The sequence below is a fragment of the Phocoena sinus genome, chromosome 11 (assembly GCF_008692025.1).
Source record: "Phocoena sinus isolate mPhoSin1 chromosome 11, mPhoSin1.pri, whole genome shotgun sequence".
In the NCBI taxonomy this organism is placed as follows: Eukaryota; Metazoa; Chordata; class Mammalia; order Artiodactyla; family Phocoenidae; genus Phocoena; species Phocoena sinus.
The window spans coordinates 79,223,195-79,241,795 of record NC_045773.1 but is presented as its reverse complement, the minus strand read 5'-3'; the positions used below and the strand labels follow the sequence as shown (position 1 = coordinate 79,241,795).

Sequence of the window (18,601 nt, the reverse complement as noted above, 5' to 3'; positions counted from 1 at the left end):
GTCCCTCCTCTGGATGACTGTATCTCTACTTCTCTTGTGACCTTCGTTACTTTTTATTTTGTGTTACTGTGCTTTTAAAATAAATGTCTTATTTCCTCTTTCCGACCATAATATCTTTTTTTTTTTTTTTTTTTTCGGTACGAGGGCCTCTCACCGCTGTGGCCTCCCCCGCTGCAGAGCACAGGCTCCGGACGCGCAGGCCCAGCGGCCACGGCTCACGGGCCCAGCCGCTCCGCGGCACGCGGGATCTTCCCGGACCGGGGCACGAACCCGCGCCCCCTGCACCGGCAGGCGGACCCCCAATCACTGCGCCACCAGGGAAGCCCCATAATATCTTTAAGGACAGGATTTATATTGGATTGTTTTTTGGATACCCAACAACATTAAGTATATAGGAGGCCCTCGGTAACTATTCTAAGTGAATGAATGATACAAGCTATATATTCTGCCACTTCACTTTAAAAAAATGAAAAGCAATTACATCAGAATGTGTCTTATAAAACAGGAGTTTGTTGGAGCTAACAGGGATCTTAAAGACTGATTGCTTAGCATCTTCTGTCATTCGCCCCCACGCTGAGTGCCCCGTAGGTCTGATGCATGAAAAAGTGGAGGACTTGAGACTAATAGCTCTCCTGACTGCTGGGATTCTAAGCATTTGTACTTTGACTCACCAAGATGGGGATATAGTCATATGAGGCTTTCACAAGTTTATCTGACCAAGAACAAGGTGTTTTGTTTTATTTTTTCCCCCCAAAAAATCTCATTAGCAGTTTCTAAAACCTATGTCTCATGGAACACAATTGGGAAAATACTAATTTGGTTCAACCCCCAGATCTCAAGAGGTGAACTGTCTTGTGTTAAAGTTATAAAATAAGTTGGAATGGGGAGTTCCCTGGCGGTCCAGTTGTTAGGACTTGGCGCTTTCACTGCCGTGGCCCAGGTTCAATCCCTGGTCAGGGAACTAAGATCCTGCAAGCCACGCGATTCAGCCAAAAAAAAAAAAAGTTGGTGGCAAATCCAGTGTCTTTCCCACTGTTCCCCAGTCTTCCTGTTCTTTGTGTCTCTCTGTTAGCATCCTCCTGCATTTCAGTACCCACAGTGCCACCACCACCATAGTTAGTATGGACGTGGCAGTGACACGTCATACATGCCAGATTATAAAGTCCGATCACAGCGACTGGCTGAGCAAGATTTTCTACCTTTTCCTTCTTTCAGACTGACTGGCCTGAAGGCTACCAACTGTCGAGTGCCATGAACTTCCGCTGGCCCCACTGTGTGCCCAATAACTTGAAGACCCTGATTCCAAATGCCAGCAGCGAAGCAGTTCATCTCCTGAGAGACATGCTGCAGTGGGATCCCAAGAAACGGCCAACAGCTAGTCAGGTTTCCTTCCATTTTCTCCGGATGCGTTTCTCTCGAAGTTCATGTCTAACTGTGAATAATTCCTATAAATCTCATGGGAAGTATTTTATTAGGCATTATGTGTGAAAACTAGTTATTGAATACCACTAATGGTGAACTATATAAGGTATAAGAACTTAAAATAGTTTAAAACTGTCTGTGTCTAAAGTAGTTAAGGTGTAAACAATATAGTTGCTTTGAAAATTGCCATACAATTCACGTCATATATCACCGTATATGTGAAAATGAAAATAAACATATATCCACCTGTCTTTGGCAGATGTTTTCAAATATATTCTCTATGAGTTAAGATGATGTAGCAGTTTGTTTATAAGGCAGTACTGGTTGTTGAAAGGCAGTTTCAAAGTGAAAATGTCTTGTAAGATCCAAATCACTCGTTTTACAGATGACAGAGAGAGAGAGAGCGCTAGGATAATAAATGTAATTAGCATTTTATAGCCCTTTATAGTTTGCACATGCTTTAGTATGTTTTTATGTGATTTTAACGCTGTGAAGTCTCCATGAGGTAGGTGTTACTGTTTTCATTCTATAAATGAGAAAACTGAATCTCAGGAAGTATAAGTGATCTGCAAAAACAAAAAAAAGAAAAGAAAGCTTAAGTGATTTGCCTTAATAACTCCACCAGTAACTAGTACAGATTGTGTGCTATCAATGGCAGTTCTGTCCGTGGATGACACATCTACTGTTTTCCCAATTCCATACCTCCCGTTTTCCCAATCCGCCCTCCCCCAAGGCCACTTTGACTTAGATTATAAAGTGCACCCAAAAGAGACATGTAGTGCCATGGGCTTCAAACCCCGCCAGGCCTCCTGCCAGCTTCTTTTTGTGGTAGTTGTACCCGGCCCCTTCTCAGCTTGTCTCATTGATAATCCCACTGCTCAGAGAATCAAGAAGGTGACCAGTTCTAATCAGAGTCAGTGATTTGGCTGAGCGACAGTGACAGAGGCACTTGAAGACAGGGCCGACATGACGTTAGAATTTGTGAGAGCTGAGAGCTGACGGCTGGGGGGATTAAGGAATGGGAGAAAAGCAGCTGTCCAGTGGCTCAAAGAAGAAACAGCCAAGACCCTGGATGGCTCAAGAAGGTTGGAGAAACAAATGGTTTCAGGGCAGGAAGGAAGCTTTCTGATGAACCCAGTTTTTTATGATGAAAAGTTTTTTAGAGATGAAAAGAAAAAGATTCTGTAAGGAACCCAGGAACCAGGAGAGGAATGTGTACTTTTAAGAATAGTATCAGAAAAGCTAAAAATACCCCCAAGTCAGTTGAGAGTTGCAAAAATACCTGGGACTACAGAGAAGACTTTCCGAGTTAGATATCAGGGTCCAGGACCACTATGGGAGTATCCATGTTATTTGCCTCTGTATCTACACTTATTATCATTACAGGTGTTTATAGCTATGTCCCAGATTCATCGAGAAAGGTTATGTTGTATTCAATGACTTCCACTCAAAAAGACTAGGGGTATTTCAGAAAGAATTGCAAACCCAGCACTTTAAGATTTATCCCTCGGCGATCCAGAGAGCGTGATTATCTTGATGGGCAAGGTTTAACTGTAGCATGCATTACACTCTTGGCGTTTCTGGTGTTAAAGCAGATGCACCTGCTTATTTTATTCTTTTTTTAGTTGAAGTATAGTTGATTTACAATATTGTGTTAATTTCAGGTGTACAGCAAAGTGATAGTTTTATATACATTTCTTTTCCATGACAGATTATTACAAGATATTGGAGATAGTTCCCTGTCCTATACAGTAAATCCTTGTTGTTTATCTGTACCTGCTTATTTTATATTTGATTTTTCAGAGTCCTCCTGGATCATTATACTTGGCTCTCTCCATTTTATTTTTTTTCTTTCTATGGACTGAAGAAATGGGCTTAGAACGGTGAAATATTATATTTAAGACACACAGCAAATAAGTTACAAAGCCAGGATACTGGCAGAAGTAGCAAAGGGCATAGCAGTGAACCTGGGTGCTTTACCCAAGTAATTTGAGTGTGGCATCCAGTCTGTACATTTTACACTATTTTAGATAAGGAAATTCACAAAGGGTGTTACAGATTCAGGATGCTGTTTTACAGTTGGTTTGGGCTAAGCAACTGTAGTAAACCGGTTTCGTGACATCTAGCCAGCAACCCTGAATGGTGTCAACCTTCCCGGCCAGATTCTTCTCCTAAAACAGCCTTATGTGTCGTTCCAGGCGCTGCGATATCCTTACTTCCAGGTTGGGCACCCCCTGGGCAGCACCACGCAGAGCCTTCAAGATTCAGGAAGACCACAGAAGGACGGTCTGGAAAAGGCAGCCCCACCGCCTCACATAAAGCCGGTCCCTCCTGCCCAGCCCCCAACCAAGCCACACACGCGCATTTCTTTGAGACAGCATCAAGCCAGCCAGCCCCCTCAGCATCACACGTACCCCTACAAAGCCGAGGCTTCCAGGACGGATCACCTCCCAGAGGACAAGCCAAGCCCTTTGCTCTTGCCATCCCTCCACACCAAGCATCCCCAGGCAGTAAGCAGGAAGATTCGCTCGAGAGCCCTGTGTCTGGCCCGTCCCTCCTCTGACCCTACCTACTGAGTGAAATATTTTCTTTTTCAGCAGATAAGGTCTAATTATCATAGCTCTGTCTTTGCAATATCGTGGACTTGTGAAAAGAGCCTTGGCTTTGGGGTTAAAGGTCTAAGTTCAAGTTCTGGCTCTGCCTGTGAATTACAGTGCCGTGCCTGGGGGCCTGGCCGTGGGGTGGTGGCCAAAGGCTGGACGCGGCCCCAGATCACTAGGGTCTCACATCTCGGCTCTGCTGTTTCATAGCTTTGTGACCCTGTGCAGGGTACCTGGCCTCTGTGCTCCTCGCTCCCTCATCTGTGAAACAGGGGTGGATAATGAGAGAGCGCTAGTCATTGTTATTATCGATCCCTGTGGACTCAGTGTCCTAATCCGGAAAAGGAGGATCCTAATGCCTGTCTTGCCCACCAGACAGGGCTGTTCACGGGGCTCAAAGGTCCTGCTGCCTGTGAAGGTGTTTTGAAAATCATCAAGTGCCCCACTAATATTTGTAGATCATTATTCCTATCGGTACCATCAGTCAATGCTGGTAATGCCAGGCTGTTGATGGAGCCCAGCTCTTTCTTTTCCTCTTGCTGTTCCAAAGGAAACAGTGAGTGTTAGTCAATAAGATAAGAATCTGACACGGGAGTCTGGTTTCCATTAGCCTTACAGTGCTGTCTGAGAGCCTGATCTTCTAACACCTTTATGCAAAAATAATACTTTATCTGTCGACTAGCATTCACTCAGTGAGTGCTGGTTCCCGACTAGGGCAGCTTGAGGTTTCAGGGATGGTGTCTCCAGACTGTCCACTTTACCCCCGCCCCCCTGCAGCAGCAGTGAGTGTTTGGAAATTTCTTACTGTAGCTAATTCTGCAGTTAAATTGGATCCAGGTCTACTGAGAAGGCATTAATTGCATCGTTCTCTATAACAGAGCAGGTGACTGACACTTTAGCTATATTCTCTTACATTCTATTTAGGACAGTGTCAATCACACTAACTCTTTCAGAGATGAGCCCTGTTTGAGCATCCAGCCACTTTCCTCATACGTAAGAAGTACCTTAAATTTCTTGTTTTAAATCCTTACCTTACACAGCTTAGCGTCCCCATTGAATGAAAACTGATGTAATCTGTGCAGGATGAATGACACAGGTCCAGGACTGTGTTTTCCACCGTTGTCCTTTCCAATAAACAGTGCATATTGGGGAAGGAGACGCTCCAGAACCCTCCTTTACATAACTGAGAAAGTTCAGAATGGGGATTACTCGTGGGTGAGCTCCGTTAATGCCAAGTATTGCTTTTTTCCCCCCCTCTCCTTGTATACACAGAGAATTCTCACTGGCCTGGAGCACAAAAATGGTGAGATCAAGCCAAAGAGTAGGAGAAGGTGGGGTCTCGTTTCCAGGTTAGCAAAGGATCCTGATAGCTGGGCTGACTTAGATGACTCGGATTTCAGCCCATCGTTCACCAGAATTGACTTGAAAAACAAGAAGAGACAGAGCGATGAGACTCTGTGCAGGCAAGTGTGGGCTCCTGTCTGTGCACGGACTGCACCTGGGGTCTGTGAGGTCATCTTTACGTCCGATGAGCCGCCCAGCTCGTGCTGACCAAAACCATCTTCTCCCCACTCAGATTTGAGAGTGTTCTGGACCTGAAGCCCTCAGAGCCCGTGGGCACCGGAAATAGTGCCCCAACCCAGACATCCTATCCCCGGTGCGACACGCCCACCTTGAGGTCGGCGGCCAAGCAGCACTACCTGAAGCACTCCCGGTACCTGCCTGGTAATAAACATTCCCGCCTCTGCTCTGATCGCGGATAAGAAATCGTGTCCCTGGAATCACGTGTTCACAAAGATCCTGTTTTGCATTGCAAGTGCTTGGGGCTTCTCTTCCGAACTGGTGGGACCACCATAGAAATACTAGCTGAAGCCCAGGCTTCACATTCTTTCCTTCTTGTTTTTTTGGCCACATGGCATGTGGGATCTTAGTTCCCTGACCAGTGGAAGTGCGGAGTCCTAACCACTGGACCATCAGGGAATTCCCAGGCTTCACATTCTTATCTTCTGTAGTTGCCTAAGATAAGAAATTTGGTAGAGGAAACCGGGTCCAGTCCCCAGGGAAGGAGTAACCAGGAAGAACCAGGCAGCTTGCCCAAGGTCTCTCCAGAAACTACCAGCCCTGTGTGTTTTCTCAGGAAAGCAGATGGGAGCTTAGTCAACCCATGTGGCTGTACCACAGGGGTTAAGTGAAACATTGTAGTTGGAGGGGACCCAGACCTCTCTTCGCATTCTCCGTGTTCTAGGCGTACAGGGTTAGCCAACCGTTCATTCACAAATTCATTCCATCAGTAAATCCGTGTTGCACAGCGTCCTATGCTGGGCACTGAGAATCTGGAGGACACAATAGCCAAGAGGGGCCACTAGGCTGCCCACCTCTAGGGCCTCCATTCACATCACAGGCTATGCAGTGACTTTAGCCAGCAGCCTGTAGACAGTATCCTCACCCTCGTATTTTCTAGTGGTGGGAGACAGTCCCTAAATAAATGGACACACCATAGCCACAGATGGTGACAACTGGCGTTAAGGGTGATGAAATAGGGGCAGAGGCAGTACTTTAGACAGAGTGGTCGGGGAAGGCCTCTCTGAGCAAGTGACTCCGACCTGGGCCCCAGCGATTGGGAAAGAACTCCACGTGCACAGAGACATGCTGAGCAGAGGGAACAGCCAGTACAGAGGCCTGCAGGCAGGAAAGGGCTTGGCTTGTGAGAGGCCAGCATATGGCCCGAGCTCTGTCAGAGAGGATGAGGTGTTAAGACGCGTGAGGCATCTTTGGGTGTCTTATAAGAAATTTGGATTTTATTTCATGAGCCACTGGAAGCTCTTGAAGGGTCGTAGCTGGTGGACTGACGTGCTTTTTTTGACATCTGTGTGCTGCATGGGTGAGGGGCCCACAAGCTGTCACTGTTGTCCAGGTGGGGACAGTGGTGCTCAGACCCAGGGTGGAGACCTAGGGCGGGGAATGGAGGCCCTGCTGATGCACTGGTTCCCCACTCTTGACTGGGAACAGGCCTCCTAAATCCTGCCAGACCTCATCAGGCTTGGCACTGTGGCCTTAGGAGATTGGCCTGCCACTTCCCAGATGACAGGGTATGGGGGGGGCAAAGACTCCAGCTGCAGTGAGCACAGGCAGAGAGAGTTATTTCTTTCTGGCTCTAGGGGATGAAGAAGGGTAAAGGATGAATTGAGTTTTTCTGTTCTGAAAGCTACCTTCAAGGCCTGATAGGAGTGGGACGTGGGTGGTCCGGGGGGGAGAGTGGTTTGTCTTGCAGTTGAGGTCAAGGCAGCCTTGGGCGTGAGGGAGTCAGTGAGGGTCATTGGTACAGACCAGAGTCACCTCCAATAGTCCATGTCAGGTTGAGAGGATGGAATCTCAGAATTCGGAAAGAGGAGAGCAGAGGGCTGCAGAGCTGGGCTTGGGGGTGTGGAGGGACAAGAGAAGAACTTGGGCAGCTGACAGAAAGGCAGTGGTCTGCGAAGGCGGACGAGTAGGAAGGCCAAGGGACCCAGAAGCCCAGGACTGCACCAGGTGGTCAAGACATCAGACGTGGACAGATCTGTTGGTAGAAGTTGAGGTCTGTCAGGCCACCCACCAGTGAGACAGCACACTCACCCCGAAGATGGCATCTTTCCTCTGCCACCTATCTGATGACATCATCATGGTCAGTTTTTGCTTTGATTGTTGAAACACGGGAAGTCTTGGACAGATTGGATTCTGCATTCGTTTCATCTCTGACATGTGATGCAAGATTAAATATAAATTTTGCATTTGAAAAACATTTCTTCCCTTTTAGGAATAAATATAAGAAACGGCATACTCCCGAGTCCAGGAAAGGATTTTATTCCATCTAATCCATGGTCTAGTTCTGCTTTGTCTGGAAAATCTTCAGGGATGGTATCAGTGATCAGCAAAATAAATTCAGGTGAGCAATGATGATTAACCCCTAAATGATAAGAAGCAGATTCTCTGGACGTGGCAGGGTGACAAGCTGTGGAACCACAAGGGCCTCTCTGGCGTGAAAACCTTGGGCCTCTTTTCCAGGCCCGTGCTGCCCTCTCTCACCTGGCAGCAGGCCTTGGGGACTCCGCCAGTTCCCTCGGACTCCGCCGTCAAGAGTAGCGGCGGGGGGTCTTCCCTGGTGGCGCAGTGGTTGAGAGTCCGCCTGCTGAGGCAGGGGACACGGGTTCGTGCCCCGGTCCGGGAAGATCCCACATGCTGCGGAGCGACTGGGCCCGTGAGCCATGGCCGCTGAGCCTGCGCGTCCGGAGCCTGTGCTCCGCAACGGGAGAGGCCACAACAGTGAGAGGCCCGCGTACTGCAAAAAAACCGACAAAACAACAACAACAACAAAAAAAAAAAAACATGAAAAGAGTAGCAGGGGATGAGAGCAGTCTTCCCTGGTGTGAGGGAAAAACAGTCTTACGGGTCTGGATTCCGAGGCTCTGCTCTGTGGTGGGCGACCTCCAGTGTCACACTTCACTGGGTCTGCCTTGCTCTGGCTTCTCCCTTCTGTCTGATGGCCCAGCCTTAGCCCTGGGCATCAGAACCCCTTCTGGTTGGAAGGTGGACGGTTTGGAAGCCCCTGCCTACTCTTTTTATAATAGACGGATGAATTTCAGAAGTCCTCCAGGCAGACATACCCCATGCCCAGTAGACAGCTTCCCCTGCTGTGGGCTGCTTCCCCTTCCACATGCCAAGTAAACATCTGGGCTTCTCTTCTCCCTGCCTTTGTCCATTGAGTGTTCATGTATTTTTTTATCTTTTTTTTGTGGTACGCGGGCCTCTCACTGTTGTGGCCTCTCCCGTCACGGAGCACAGGCTCCGGACGCGCAGGCTCAGCGGCCATGGCTCACGGGCCCAGCCGCTCGGCGGCATGTGGGATCTTCCCGGACCGGGGCACGAGCCCATGTACCCTGCATTGGCAGGCAGACTCTCAACCACTGCACCACTAGGAAAGCCCCATGCTTTGTTTTTAGTATACAAGAAATACCTAGTATGGTTTTGCATGTTTTAAAATCTATATGCATATAATCCTGGATCTCCACTCATTTTAATAATTATATTACATATGCAGCAATTATACATCCATAGAATATATATCGCATTATGTATAGTATTACATATACAATATATATAAGTGTATGATACCGCGATTTATTATTCATACTAGAATATAATTTTTTGAATTCAAGTATAGCTGCTGTTCAATATTATATAAGCTACAGTTGTACACTGTAGTGATTCACAATCTTTAAAGGTTATGCTCCACTTATAGTTATTATAAAATATTGGCTGTATTCCCTGTGCTGTATAATATATCCTTTGTAGCTTATTTTATACCTAATAGCTTGTACCTCTTAATCTCCTACCCGTATACTGCCCCTCCTCCCTTCCCTCTCCTCACTGGCAACCACTGGTTCTCTATATCTGTCTGCTTTTCTTTTGTTACATTCATTAGTTTGTTAATATTTTTTTTAAACATCTTTATTGGAGTATAGTTGCTTTACATTGGTGTGTTAGTTTCTGCTGTATAACAAAGTGAATCAGCTATACGTATACATATATCCCCATATCCCCTCCCTCTTGCGTCTCCCTCCCACCCTCCCTATCCCACCCCTCTAGGTGGTCACAGAGCACCGAGCTTATCTCCCTGTGCTATGCGGCTGCTTTCCACTAGCTATCTATTTTACATTTGGTAGTGTATATAAGTCCATGCCATTCTTTCACTTCATCCCAGCTTACCCTTCCCCCTCCCTGTGTCCTCAAGTCCATTCTCTACATCTGTGTCTTTATTCCTGTCCTGCCCCTAGATTCTTCATAACCGTTTTTTTTTAATTCCATATATATGTGTTAGCATACAGTATTTGTTTTTCTCTTTCTGACATACTTCACTCTGTATGACAGACTCTAAGTCCATCCGCCTTACTACAAATAACTCAGTTTTGTTTCTTTGTTAATATTTTTTAGATTCCACATATAAGTTATATCATACAGTATTTGTCTTTATCTGATTTATTTCACTTAGTATAATGACCTCCAAGTCCATCCATATTGCTGCAAATGGCAAAATTTTGTTCTTTCTTATGGCTGAGTAGTATTCCTTTGTATATCTATACCACATCTTCTTTATCCATTCATCTGTTGATGGACACTTAGAACATAATTTATTCATTCCTTCTCTTCTTGACCAACATGTAAGTTGTTGACAGTTTTCACAGTTAGAGCACCGGAGTGAACATTGATGCCCCCTATAGGTGGTGTGCACGTGTGAGGTTTCTGGGTATGACGTAAATGCGTTAGCTTAAAGGCTGTGTTCATCTTGGACTTTAACCAGCTGCTGTCCAGCAGGGTGTGGGAGTTGTGCTCTGCCCTTGATGCCTCTTGGTACTGTTGAGATTGTCAACGGGTGCTCATCTGAGGGTGTGCAATGGCATCTTACTGTGGCTTCAACCCGCATGCCCCATTGACTAATGAAGGTTGATCATCTTCTCTTGTGTTTACTGACTCTACGTCTTTTTCCTTCTGTGATTTCCTTGTTCAAATTCTCTTCCCATTTTTCTTCTTATCTATCTAGTCACCAAAATTGCAAAATGTGCTTCAGCTGACCAACACAGCTCCTCGCACATGAGCTCCAGACCCTTTCTCCCGCTCTGCCTTGAGCAGTTGCCAAGAATGCTCTGTGTTGTGAAGACAGAGAGCAGCTCTCCCCCTCATGAACTCTTCCGAATGGATATAACTTCCATTTGTATAACATTCTTCATTATTCCGTGTGCACCTTGAAGCCTTAATAATAAGGCTCATTATAGATACGCATTCACCCATCCGATACATATTGATTACTTGCTATATGTAAGGCTTTCCATGAAACGCCTGGAACACTAAGATGAATAGCACCCAGTTCCTGCCCTTAAAACTGTCTCAAGACAGAAATGACATAAAAAGTGAACGTATTTAATATATTTTAATAAGGATTAATTTTCTGGTTCTGGACAATACTTAGCATAGAATTACTTATAATAGCTAAATAATTAACATAACCTGTATGCTGATCAATAAGAGAATGGTTAAATGACCTATGATTTAACCATATTCTGGAATTTGTATATACTGACATGGAAGGCTAACTCTTGTATATTATGGAGCAGAAAAAGAAAATTCCAGAACAGCTTAAACTTATTATTACAAACAGAAAATTCCAAATTTCCCCTTTTTTTTAAGCAAACCAACCTACCAGCCTCCTTGTGGGTACAGGCTACAGGGTCAGCACTGTCTTTGCACACCCTCGCCCCATCCCCCAGTGTTTCCAGCAGTGTAATGTGGTGGAATGCTTTGCTCGGAATTCACTGTTTTTATCCTAATTCTTTTCCCCTGAAAGTCAAAACCTGGTTCTCTATTGTCCTGCCCCACTGTCCTTTACCCCCATTGGTGTCCTGTGCACGTCTTGGCAGTAACAAGCTTTTCCTTTTGCAAATCAGTTGGTTCCACCTCAACAAGTTCTGGTGGACTGGCTGGAAACTATATCCCTTCCTTTCTGAAAAAAGAAATCGGTTCTACTGTGCAGAGGGTCCACGTGGCACCTATACCTGACCCTTCCCCTGGTAAGTTCTATTTCAGATTATTATTATTCATGAATTGATTCAACAAACAGTTATCAAACAACTGCTTTGTGCTGGACCTTGTAGGCCTAGGGTCCACGAGTGAAGGAGACACAAAACTCCCTGTCCTCCTGGAACTTGTACTCTACAGACAATTAGTAGACCAAATAAGATGCTCCAAAAGTGCTAAGGGGAAACTAAAGCAGGGAGTAGGGAGTGTGGGGTGCAGATGCATTTTACACAGGGCAGCCGAAGAAGACCTCACTGCAAAGGAACCGTTGGGTAAAGATCTACAGGAGGTGAGCAAGAAAGCCCTATAACGCAGGCTCTTAGTGCCTGGGCCTCCAGGTAGGATGGGCCTGGTAGATGCAAGGAACAGCAGGATGGCGGAGTGCAGGAATGGTGTGAACAAGGGGAGGGTAGCAGGAAGAGGAGGTCAGAGAGGTGATGGGGGGCGCCCCCCACAGGTCACTGTAAGCACGTCGTCATGACTCTGAGCCACATGGAAGCCCCCGGAGGGTTCTGAGCTGGGCAGTGAGGGGATCTGACTTCTATCTCCAGGCTCACTCAAGCCCTCTTGTCACTAGACTGAAAGGGCAAGCAGGGTGGAAGTAGGGAAACCAACCAGGAGGCTGTCACGATTATCCAGGTGAGGAATGAGGCTGGCCTGGGCCAGTGGTGATGGTTGACCTGGGCCAGGTTTTGGGTAGGTTTGGAAGGTAGAGCCAATAGGATTTGCTGAAGATTACAAGTGGGATCTGAGAAAAAGAGAAGGGTCAGGGATGACACCAGTAATTCTAGCCTGACCACTATAGAATGGGGTTGTCCTTAACTGGGAGGGAGGACCCTGAAGAGGCGGCTGCTCTTCAACTCTCCTTAGCTAATATTTTTGTCACCAGGATGCTCTTTGCCGCACTTTGTTTGCATGGGTCCCATATCAGTCAGACCCACCTTTTTCTTTCATTGCAGGTTATTCTTCCCTGAAGGCTGTGAGACCTCATCCTGGGCGACCTTTTTTCCACACCCAACCTAGAAGCACTCCCGGGTCACTGCCCCGGCCTCCGGCCGCCCAGCCCGTGCACGGCCGGACGGACTGGGCTGCAAAGTATGCATCTCGGCGATGACTGTCACGAAGCCCTTTGTAGGGGACAGCAGGACACTCTTCCTCAGCCAGCTGGTGTTCTACCTGCAAGAGACTTTCAGATGGTGGAAAAGCAGACACTTTATAGTTATTCTTCTGAACTGAGACATTTCAATATTCATTTTTTAAGTGTTTTTTTTTTTAATATTGATTTGAAGGCAGTACCTTTTTTGTACAAAGTTATTTTATTCTAAAACTGGGTCCCATTATTTTCTTAAACAGCAGCATTTTGTATATATGGATTATGTTTTAGCATTTTATACAGTCAACTTTGTAAGGAAGTTTTTAAAGATTAATTGATTTTCCTTTGGGGTTCCAGATAATATTTTATACAGATTTTTAAAAATAGAATAATAATGATGCAGTATTGCAACAGGGGTGCAATTTAAGGCTACACGATAAAGGGTTTTTCCCTCAATGTGTGCAGATATTTGTGAAGTGGTTAAATTTTAAATGTGGCATATTCTTTACTTTAGACTTTTTTGGACTGACCTCAGCACCAGAAAACTGACCATCTGCCGTTCTCAATACCACGTTATTGGTTTGACTTTTTGATACCGCTGTGCTGTTCTAAAAGTACTATTACGTAATTCACTTTGTTTTCTTTTTACTCCCCAGATGAAAGAACTCTAAGTAAATATTTTTAGAAATGTTTATAACACCTTTTTTGGTGGTTGGAGATATCCAGCTGAAACCAAGCTATGCCATGATATTCTATTTTCTTCCATTTTTGAAATCAACTTGTATAAGTACCCACAAAAAGGAAGCTTTTCAAGCCAAAATGTTCTCCACGTAAAGGTTAACACGGTCACTTAAACTATATCCCTGCCAAGATACATGATCCAAAAGCTAAGTTTCAAAGCAGCGGAAGATTTTTTATTATCCTAACCCTCAGAATGTTGCATTTAGCTCGGTTTTCATGGCAATCTGGGGAGCAGGAAAGATAGATGGCAGAGGTCCCACTGGTCTGGGAAGTCACAGCTACCATGATGTCAGTGTCTGTCACGTGCCACATTCAAAGAACTCTTAACCCTTGAGTAGTTTCTTTCAACAGTGAGAACTCTATATGGTGGGCAGAGGCTGTTCCATTGAGAGGAATGTTTACAGCAATTTTGAAAATGACAAAGCTAGTTTGGAGACAGAAAAAGACAGAACGTCCACTCTGATCCACCTCTGTGGGCACACTCGCCTCCACTCATGGTCGCCTGAAAGGCAAGAGAGAAGGTCACCGTCTGTAAACGCGACATAGTCTCCTGAGTATATTAACTCGCCTTCTTGCAGGGCTCAAGTCACTCTCATTTGGTTCCAGGATATAGCAAGTTGAGCCAATGAAATTGTCATTTTTGTCGGTTAAAATGAATATCGGCACTTTGATATGATTCAACCTAATAAGTTGGTAAATTTTTGCTTTGACGTATTCATAATATGTTGTAGCTTGAACAAATCAGGATGGTTCCCAAGGGGCCCTCACCTAAAAATCAGGGAGTAATTTGTGCTTTGGAGAGTCTGGCTCAAAAATATACTTGACCAAGCACCATGATCGCTGGGGGCATGAGAAAAGCACATGATGGATGTGGATTTGAGAGGTAATATTTTCCTGTTAACAAACTGGCAGCAAAGCTTCAGGAAATAAAGATGTATATGTAAGCACAACTTGAAGCTGAATTCATTTCTGTATTATATTCTCATTATCTCAAGCAACAGAAAATGTGTTTTCAGAGATGAGTCCTTTACTATGAGGTTAATATTTATTTCCCCTTTCTGTACTATGTATAAAAAGTAAGTTAATCTGAAAGCTTACCCAGCTTGCTGGAAAGCTGGTTTTAAATTGTAAATACCCACTAGAGAACCAGATGGATTGTGAATACCATATTCTTGGCCCTCTAGCTTACGTTAAGGTCATTACATTTTTTTTTAATTGAAAAACCCAGTTACCTGGTTATTACACATTATAAAATTGTTTTTCTATTACGTTTGTAGGGCCCAAATTCAGAAAATATTTCACTTTTCTTCTTCTTCCTCTTTCATTTGTTTATCAGCAAACAGCTTCCCTTGGGAAGCAAAACATGTTTATTCATTTGCAAGTCAAGTAGCTGACGCCGCATTGAGCAAACTAGAAGGCTGAAAAAACAATGTCAGTTCTAAAGAACTAGCAAAATCCTATAAAGCTCTCTTTTCCCCCCGCCCTGAAACGGGTAAAGGATAAATTGAGCATACAAGCTGTACTATAGAAGCAAATAGTCACCATTATTTTGTTAAGTGAAAATGAAATGCTACCTGTTGCCTATATTTTTAGTTACTATAGACTTACAAAATCTACTGCAAGACACCAAGAAGAATGACGAGTTTAACTGTACCTATCCACGTCTGTACCTCATTTCCAGGCAGAAAGCTTTCTGGGACGTCAGGAAATGGTACAGTGCCCAAAGTTTCAGTGACAGTGGTATGCCAAAGGGTATGTGTGTGAACTGCAGGGAAAGTTGCATGGGCATAAAAGCTACTCTTGGTGTGATTGTTAATTTGACGATAAGCTGCCATTAATTACTAAGCCCTCACCCAGCTCATGTATGATTTGAATAGGAAGAAAACTGATTTTTAAGCAATTTTTAAGACACCTCTTGCCTAAAGGACTATATACGTCTAATAAACTGACGCTATGTCATCATCTGGAGTTATCAAAAATTGAAGACAGTCAAGGCAACCCATGTCACGCAAGAATCGTTCTGTTTTTAAGTACAAATTACCAGTACTGTTGGAGTTCACAGGCACCATGTTTTTTCATGAGGTGGCATCAAGCCATTATTTTTGTGCCATTTAGGAGAGAAAAAGAATGCAGGCTGTATGTTTCAGCTCAATGTATGATCCAAAGCAATATGTTTATAAGAAAATGTTTGACATACTAATTATTTTATATCATTTAAAGCATACTGTAGCAACTTGTTTGTTTAATATATGTGGTTAATTTTTAGAATTATTTTTTACAATTTCCAACCAAAGTACTGTATTTTATATAATTTATTGTGAGGACCTTCTCATGGAAACCCATAGAAGACAAACTGGGGGCAAATATCACGTTAATCTGTATTATCAGTTTCTTATAGTCATTGTGCTAATGTGAATTTAAAATGACCTGAACAGTCTTCTGATGTGGATATTTCGATGCTGACAGCAATTTAGTCTCCTGGTTTGATTACAAGGGAGTAACTAAGAATATATTTAATTATAAAGCAAATATTCATATGATGGGAAGGTAGGAGGACAGAAAACCACTTACTCAAACCCCTTCTGAAATAAAATGTTCCTTTTTTGAATAGTTTGTCCTAAGGTGTTTAAAAACGTTAACTTAAGGAAAATTCTGCTCCAAATAAAGTTACAGTTTAAGAAAAATTGATTTGAGTGTTCTGTTTTTGTTTGTATGTTCTTCCATCAAACAATAACATTACTATTTCCTAATCTGGAATTTTGATATTCTATAACCTCTCCTTAACGCTTAATATGGTGATACTGCTGTGAAATTGGAAGCATACACTTAGACTAGCAGTAGGAAGCATTATCTTGCAACGTGGAGGCTTTTTAAATCTAGCTTTTAGCAAGTTAGGTGAGTAGGAATATTTAAAAAAAAAAAAGCAGGTCAAAACAATTTCTTGTTGCTGATTTCATCATGATTAATACCTACCTTGCGTTTTTCTAGCTTTCATAGTACACTCACATGTACAATATAAACCTTCAAAAGAAGCTCATAACTTCATGAATTCCATACAGAATTCCACAGGAATTTCTTCTCCCAAACATTCTTTGAAACCTTAAAAGAATTTTGAGGGAAAATGATTTACCAATTAACCTTGTATTGGCGAATCCGTAGGTGATGTGCCCTTCCCCATCAGAACATCCCCGGACCTGGATGGGGGAAGGGTCGAAGACTGAGATGAGCTCCCAGGGCCTCTGAATACATTGATATATATCAGGTACGTAGAAAGACACCATGAGTAAGACTGTCCCAGGCTGAGAGCAACTCCAAGGGTCTCCAAGAATAGAATGATTTCTGGGGCTTCCAAGGAGCAGAATGACCTAAGCATACCTGTTGTAGAATAGCAGAATTATTATAACAGGAGTTTTTAATTTCTCCACAAGCTTGTTTAATGAGAGTCTTATGACACTGCCTTAGTTTCTCTTTCGGGTAAACAAGATCACTAGGATGATATGACCCCTAATTTATTAGGTTGGACATATGAAGTGTCCATTTTTGTAAGTTAAAAAAAAATTAGTAAAATACCAACAATTTGATATCGTTCAACCAATTAGAAATAAGAAAATGGAGATAGAGGTTTGGCTGATCAACAACGTTTATAATAATGCTCGTCCTACCTAGTTCAATGAAAGCGAATCTTTGTAGAAAGGTGGGTTGAAAAAATTGATAAAGTATGACCACCTTCAGGAGGTTTGGAAAATATGGCTTCTGCCTCTCTCACCTTCCAAGATGGCCCACACTGTCTGTGGAGTGTGTATTTCTCTGAATAAACCTCCTTTCACTTTAAAAAAAAAAAAGAAATATATATGGCTTCCTACCTACGTCAACTTGAGTAATCTCTGTGTTAGGTCAGAGTTAGAAAAATGAAATTGAACTCATGTTGCTTTTCGTATTTGAAAGTGACTTTCCTGACTCTTGGTGTGCCCAGCTGTTCTTGTTTTTTCTTCTTAGTTTACATATTTTCTCTGGATAAACTCACCCTTTTGCTGCCAAGTTAATCCATCTCAGTCCTCTCTTCTGAGTTGTCACTGGCCTCTTTTTTAATTTTATTTTTATTTTTTTTATGGAAATATAGTTGATTCACAATGTGTTAATTTCTGCTATACAGCAAAGTTCTTCAGTTATACATACATATAATTCTTTTTTTAGTATTCTTTTCCCTTATGGTTTATCACAGGACATTGAATATAGTTCTCTGTGCTACACAATAGGACCTTGTTGTTTATCCATTCTGAATATAACAGCTTACATCTGCTCACCCCAACCTCCCACCGGCCTCTTCAACTGTCTAGTGGACATTTCCAGTTGTACGGCTCTCAGGAATGAAAGACAAACCTACTCATGATTATTTCCCCCAAACCTTTGTGGAGCTAGAACCAAGGTATCGTCCATTCATTCATTCTTTCTTTCTTTCTTTCAACAAGTGTTCTCTGAACGCCTTCTCTGTGCTAAGCATTATTCTAAGAGCAGGATATACAAAAGTATATTGTAAAAATTATGAAAATCCCTAACCTCTTGGAACATACATTCTATCAAAATTTCAGACAGATAACAAAATAAATTAAAAATATAGTATGTTAGATGACAATAAATGTTATGAAAAATAAACAAGGAAGGTGGAAAAGGAAGTGTGTGTGTTTGTGTGTGTGTGTGTGTATGTGTGTGTGTTTGGAGGAGGGACATCATTCTCGACCTTTTTCTCCTTTCCACCTCATTAATATTTCACCTTTTCTTACCCATCTTCTTCAAATATTTGATGCTACTATAATTCACACGGACATTTAACAGGTCTCTCTTTCCCCACCCCACACAGTCCCAATTCATCCTCCACGTTTCTGCCAGAGAAATCTATGGAAAATAAAATCTGATCTTGTTAGTTGCTGTAATTGTCAGCAGCACAGGCTTCTCAAGCCAGGTACTCTCAAAAACCCCTCCTGGGTGAAAACAATAATCAACAACATCTATAGCCTGAGAAATAGCAGAAGCTGCCTCTAGAAGCAAGAGATAGTTCTGAAGGCCTTTTGGAGGCATATATTTTTAACTTTAAAATTCATGTGAATTTTTCTATACTAACCTTGACGGTTTTAAAATATTT

General features: G+C 43.3%; 1 protein-coding gene across 2 annotated transcripts in view; it reads left to right on the top strand.

The window, feature by feature from the left end:
* CILK1 (ciliogenesis associated kinase 1) overlaps positions 1 to 16,149 on the top strand; it is a 53,042-nt gene extending 36,893 nt beyond the window's left edge. Inside the window, exons 8-14 of one of the 2 annotated variants that reach the window (XM_032648069.1) lie at positions 1,216 to 1,383; positions 3,621 to 3,932; positions 5,295 to 5,485; positions 5,599 to 5,747; positions 7,816 to 7,944; positions 11,498 to 11,620; positions 12,587 to 16,149. In XM_032648069.1, the coding sequence (XP_032503960.1) occupies positions 1,216 to 1,383; positions 3,621 to 3,932; positions 5,295 to 5,485; positions 5,599 to 5,747; positions 7,816 to 7,944; positions 11,498 to 11,620; positions 12,587 to 12,741 (1,227 nt within the window). In that variant the 3' untranslated portion in view covers positions 12,742 to 16,149. The remainder of the gene's footprint in view (positions 1 to 1,215; positions 1,384 to 3,620; positions 3,933 to 5,294; positions 5,486 to 5,598; positions 5,748 to 7,815; positions 7,945 to 11,497; positions 11,621 to 12,586) is intronic. The other variant, XM_032648070.1, reaches the window with a different exon arrangement.
* The last annotated feature ends 2,452 nt before the right edge of the window (positions 16,150 to 18,601 follow it).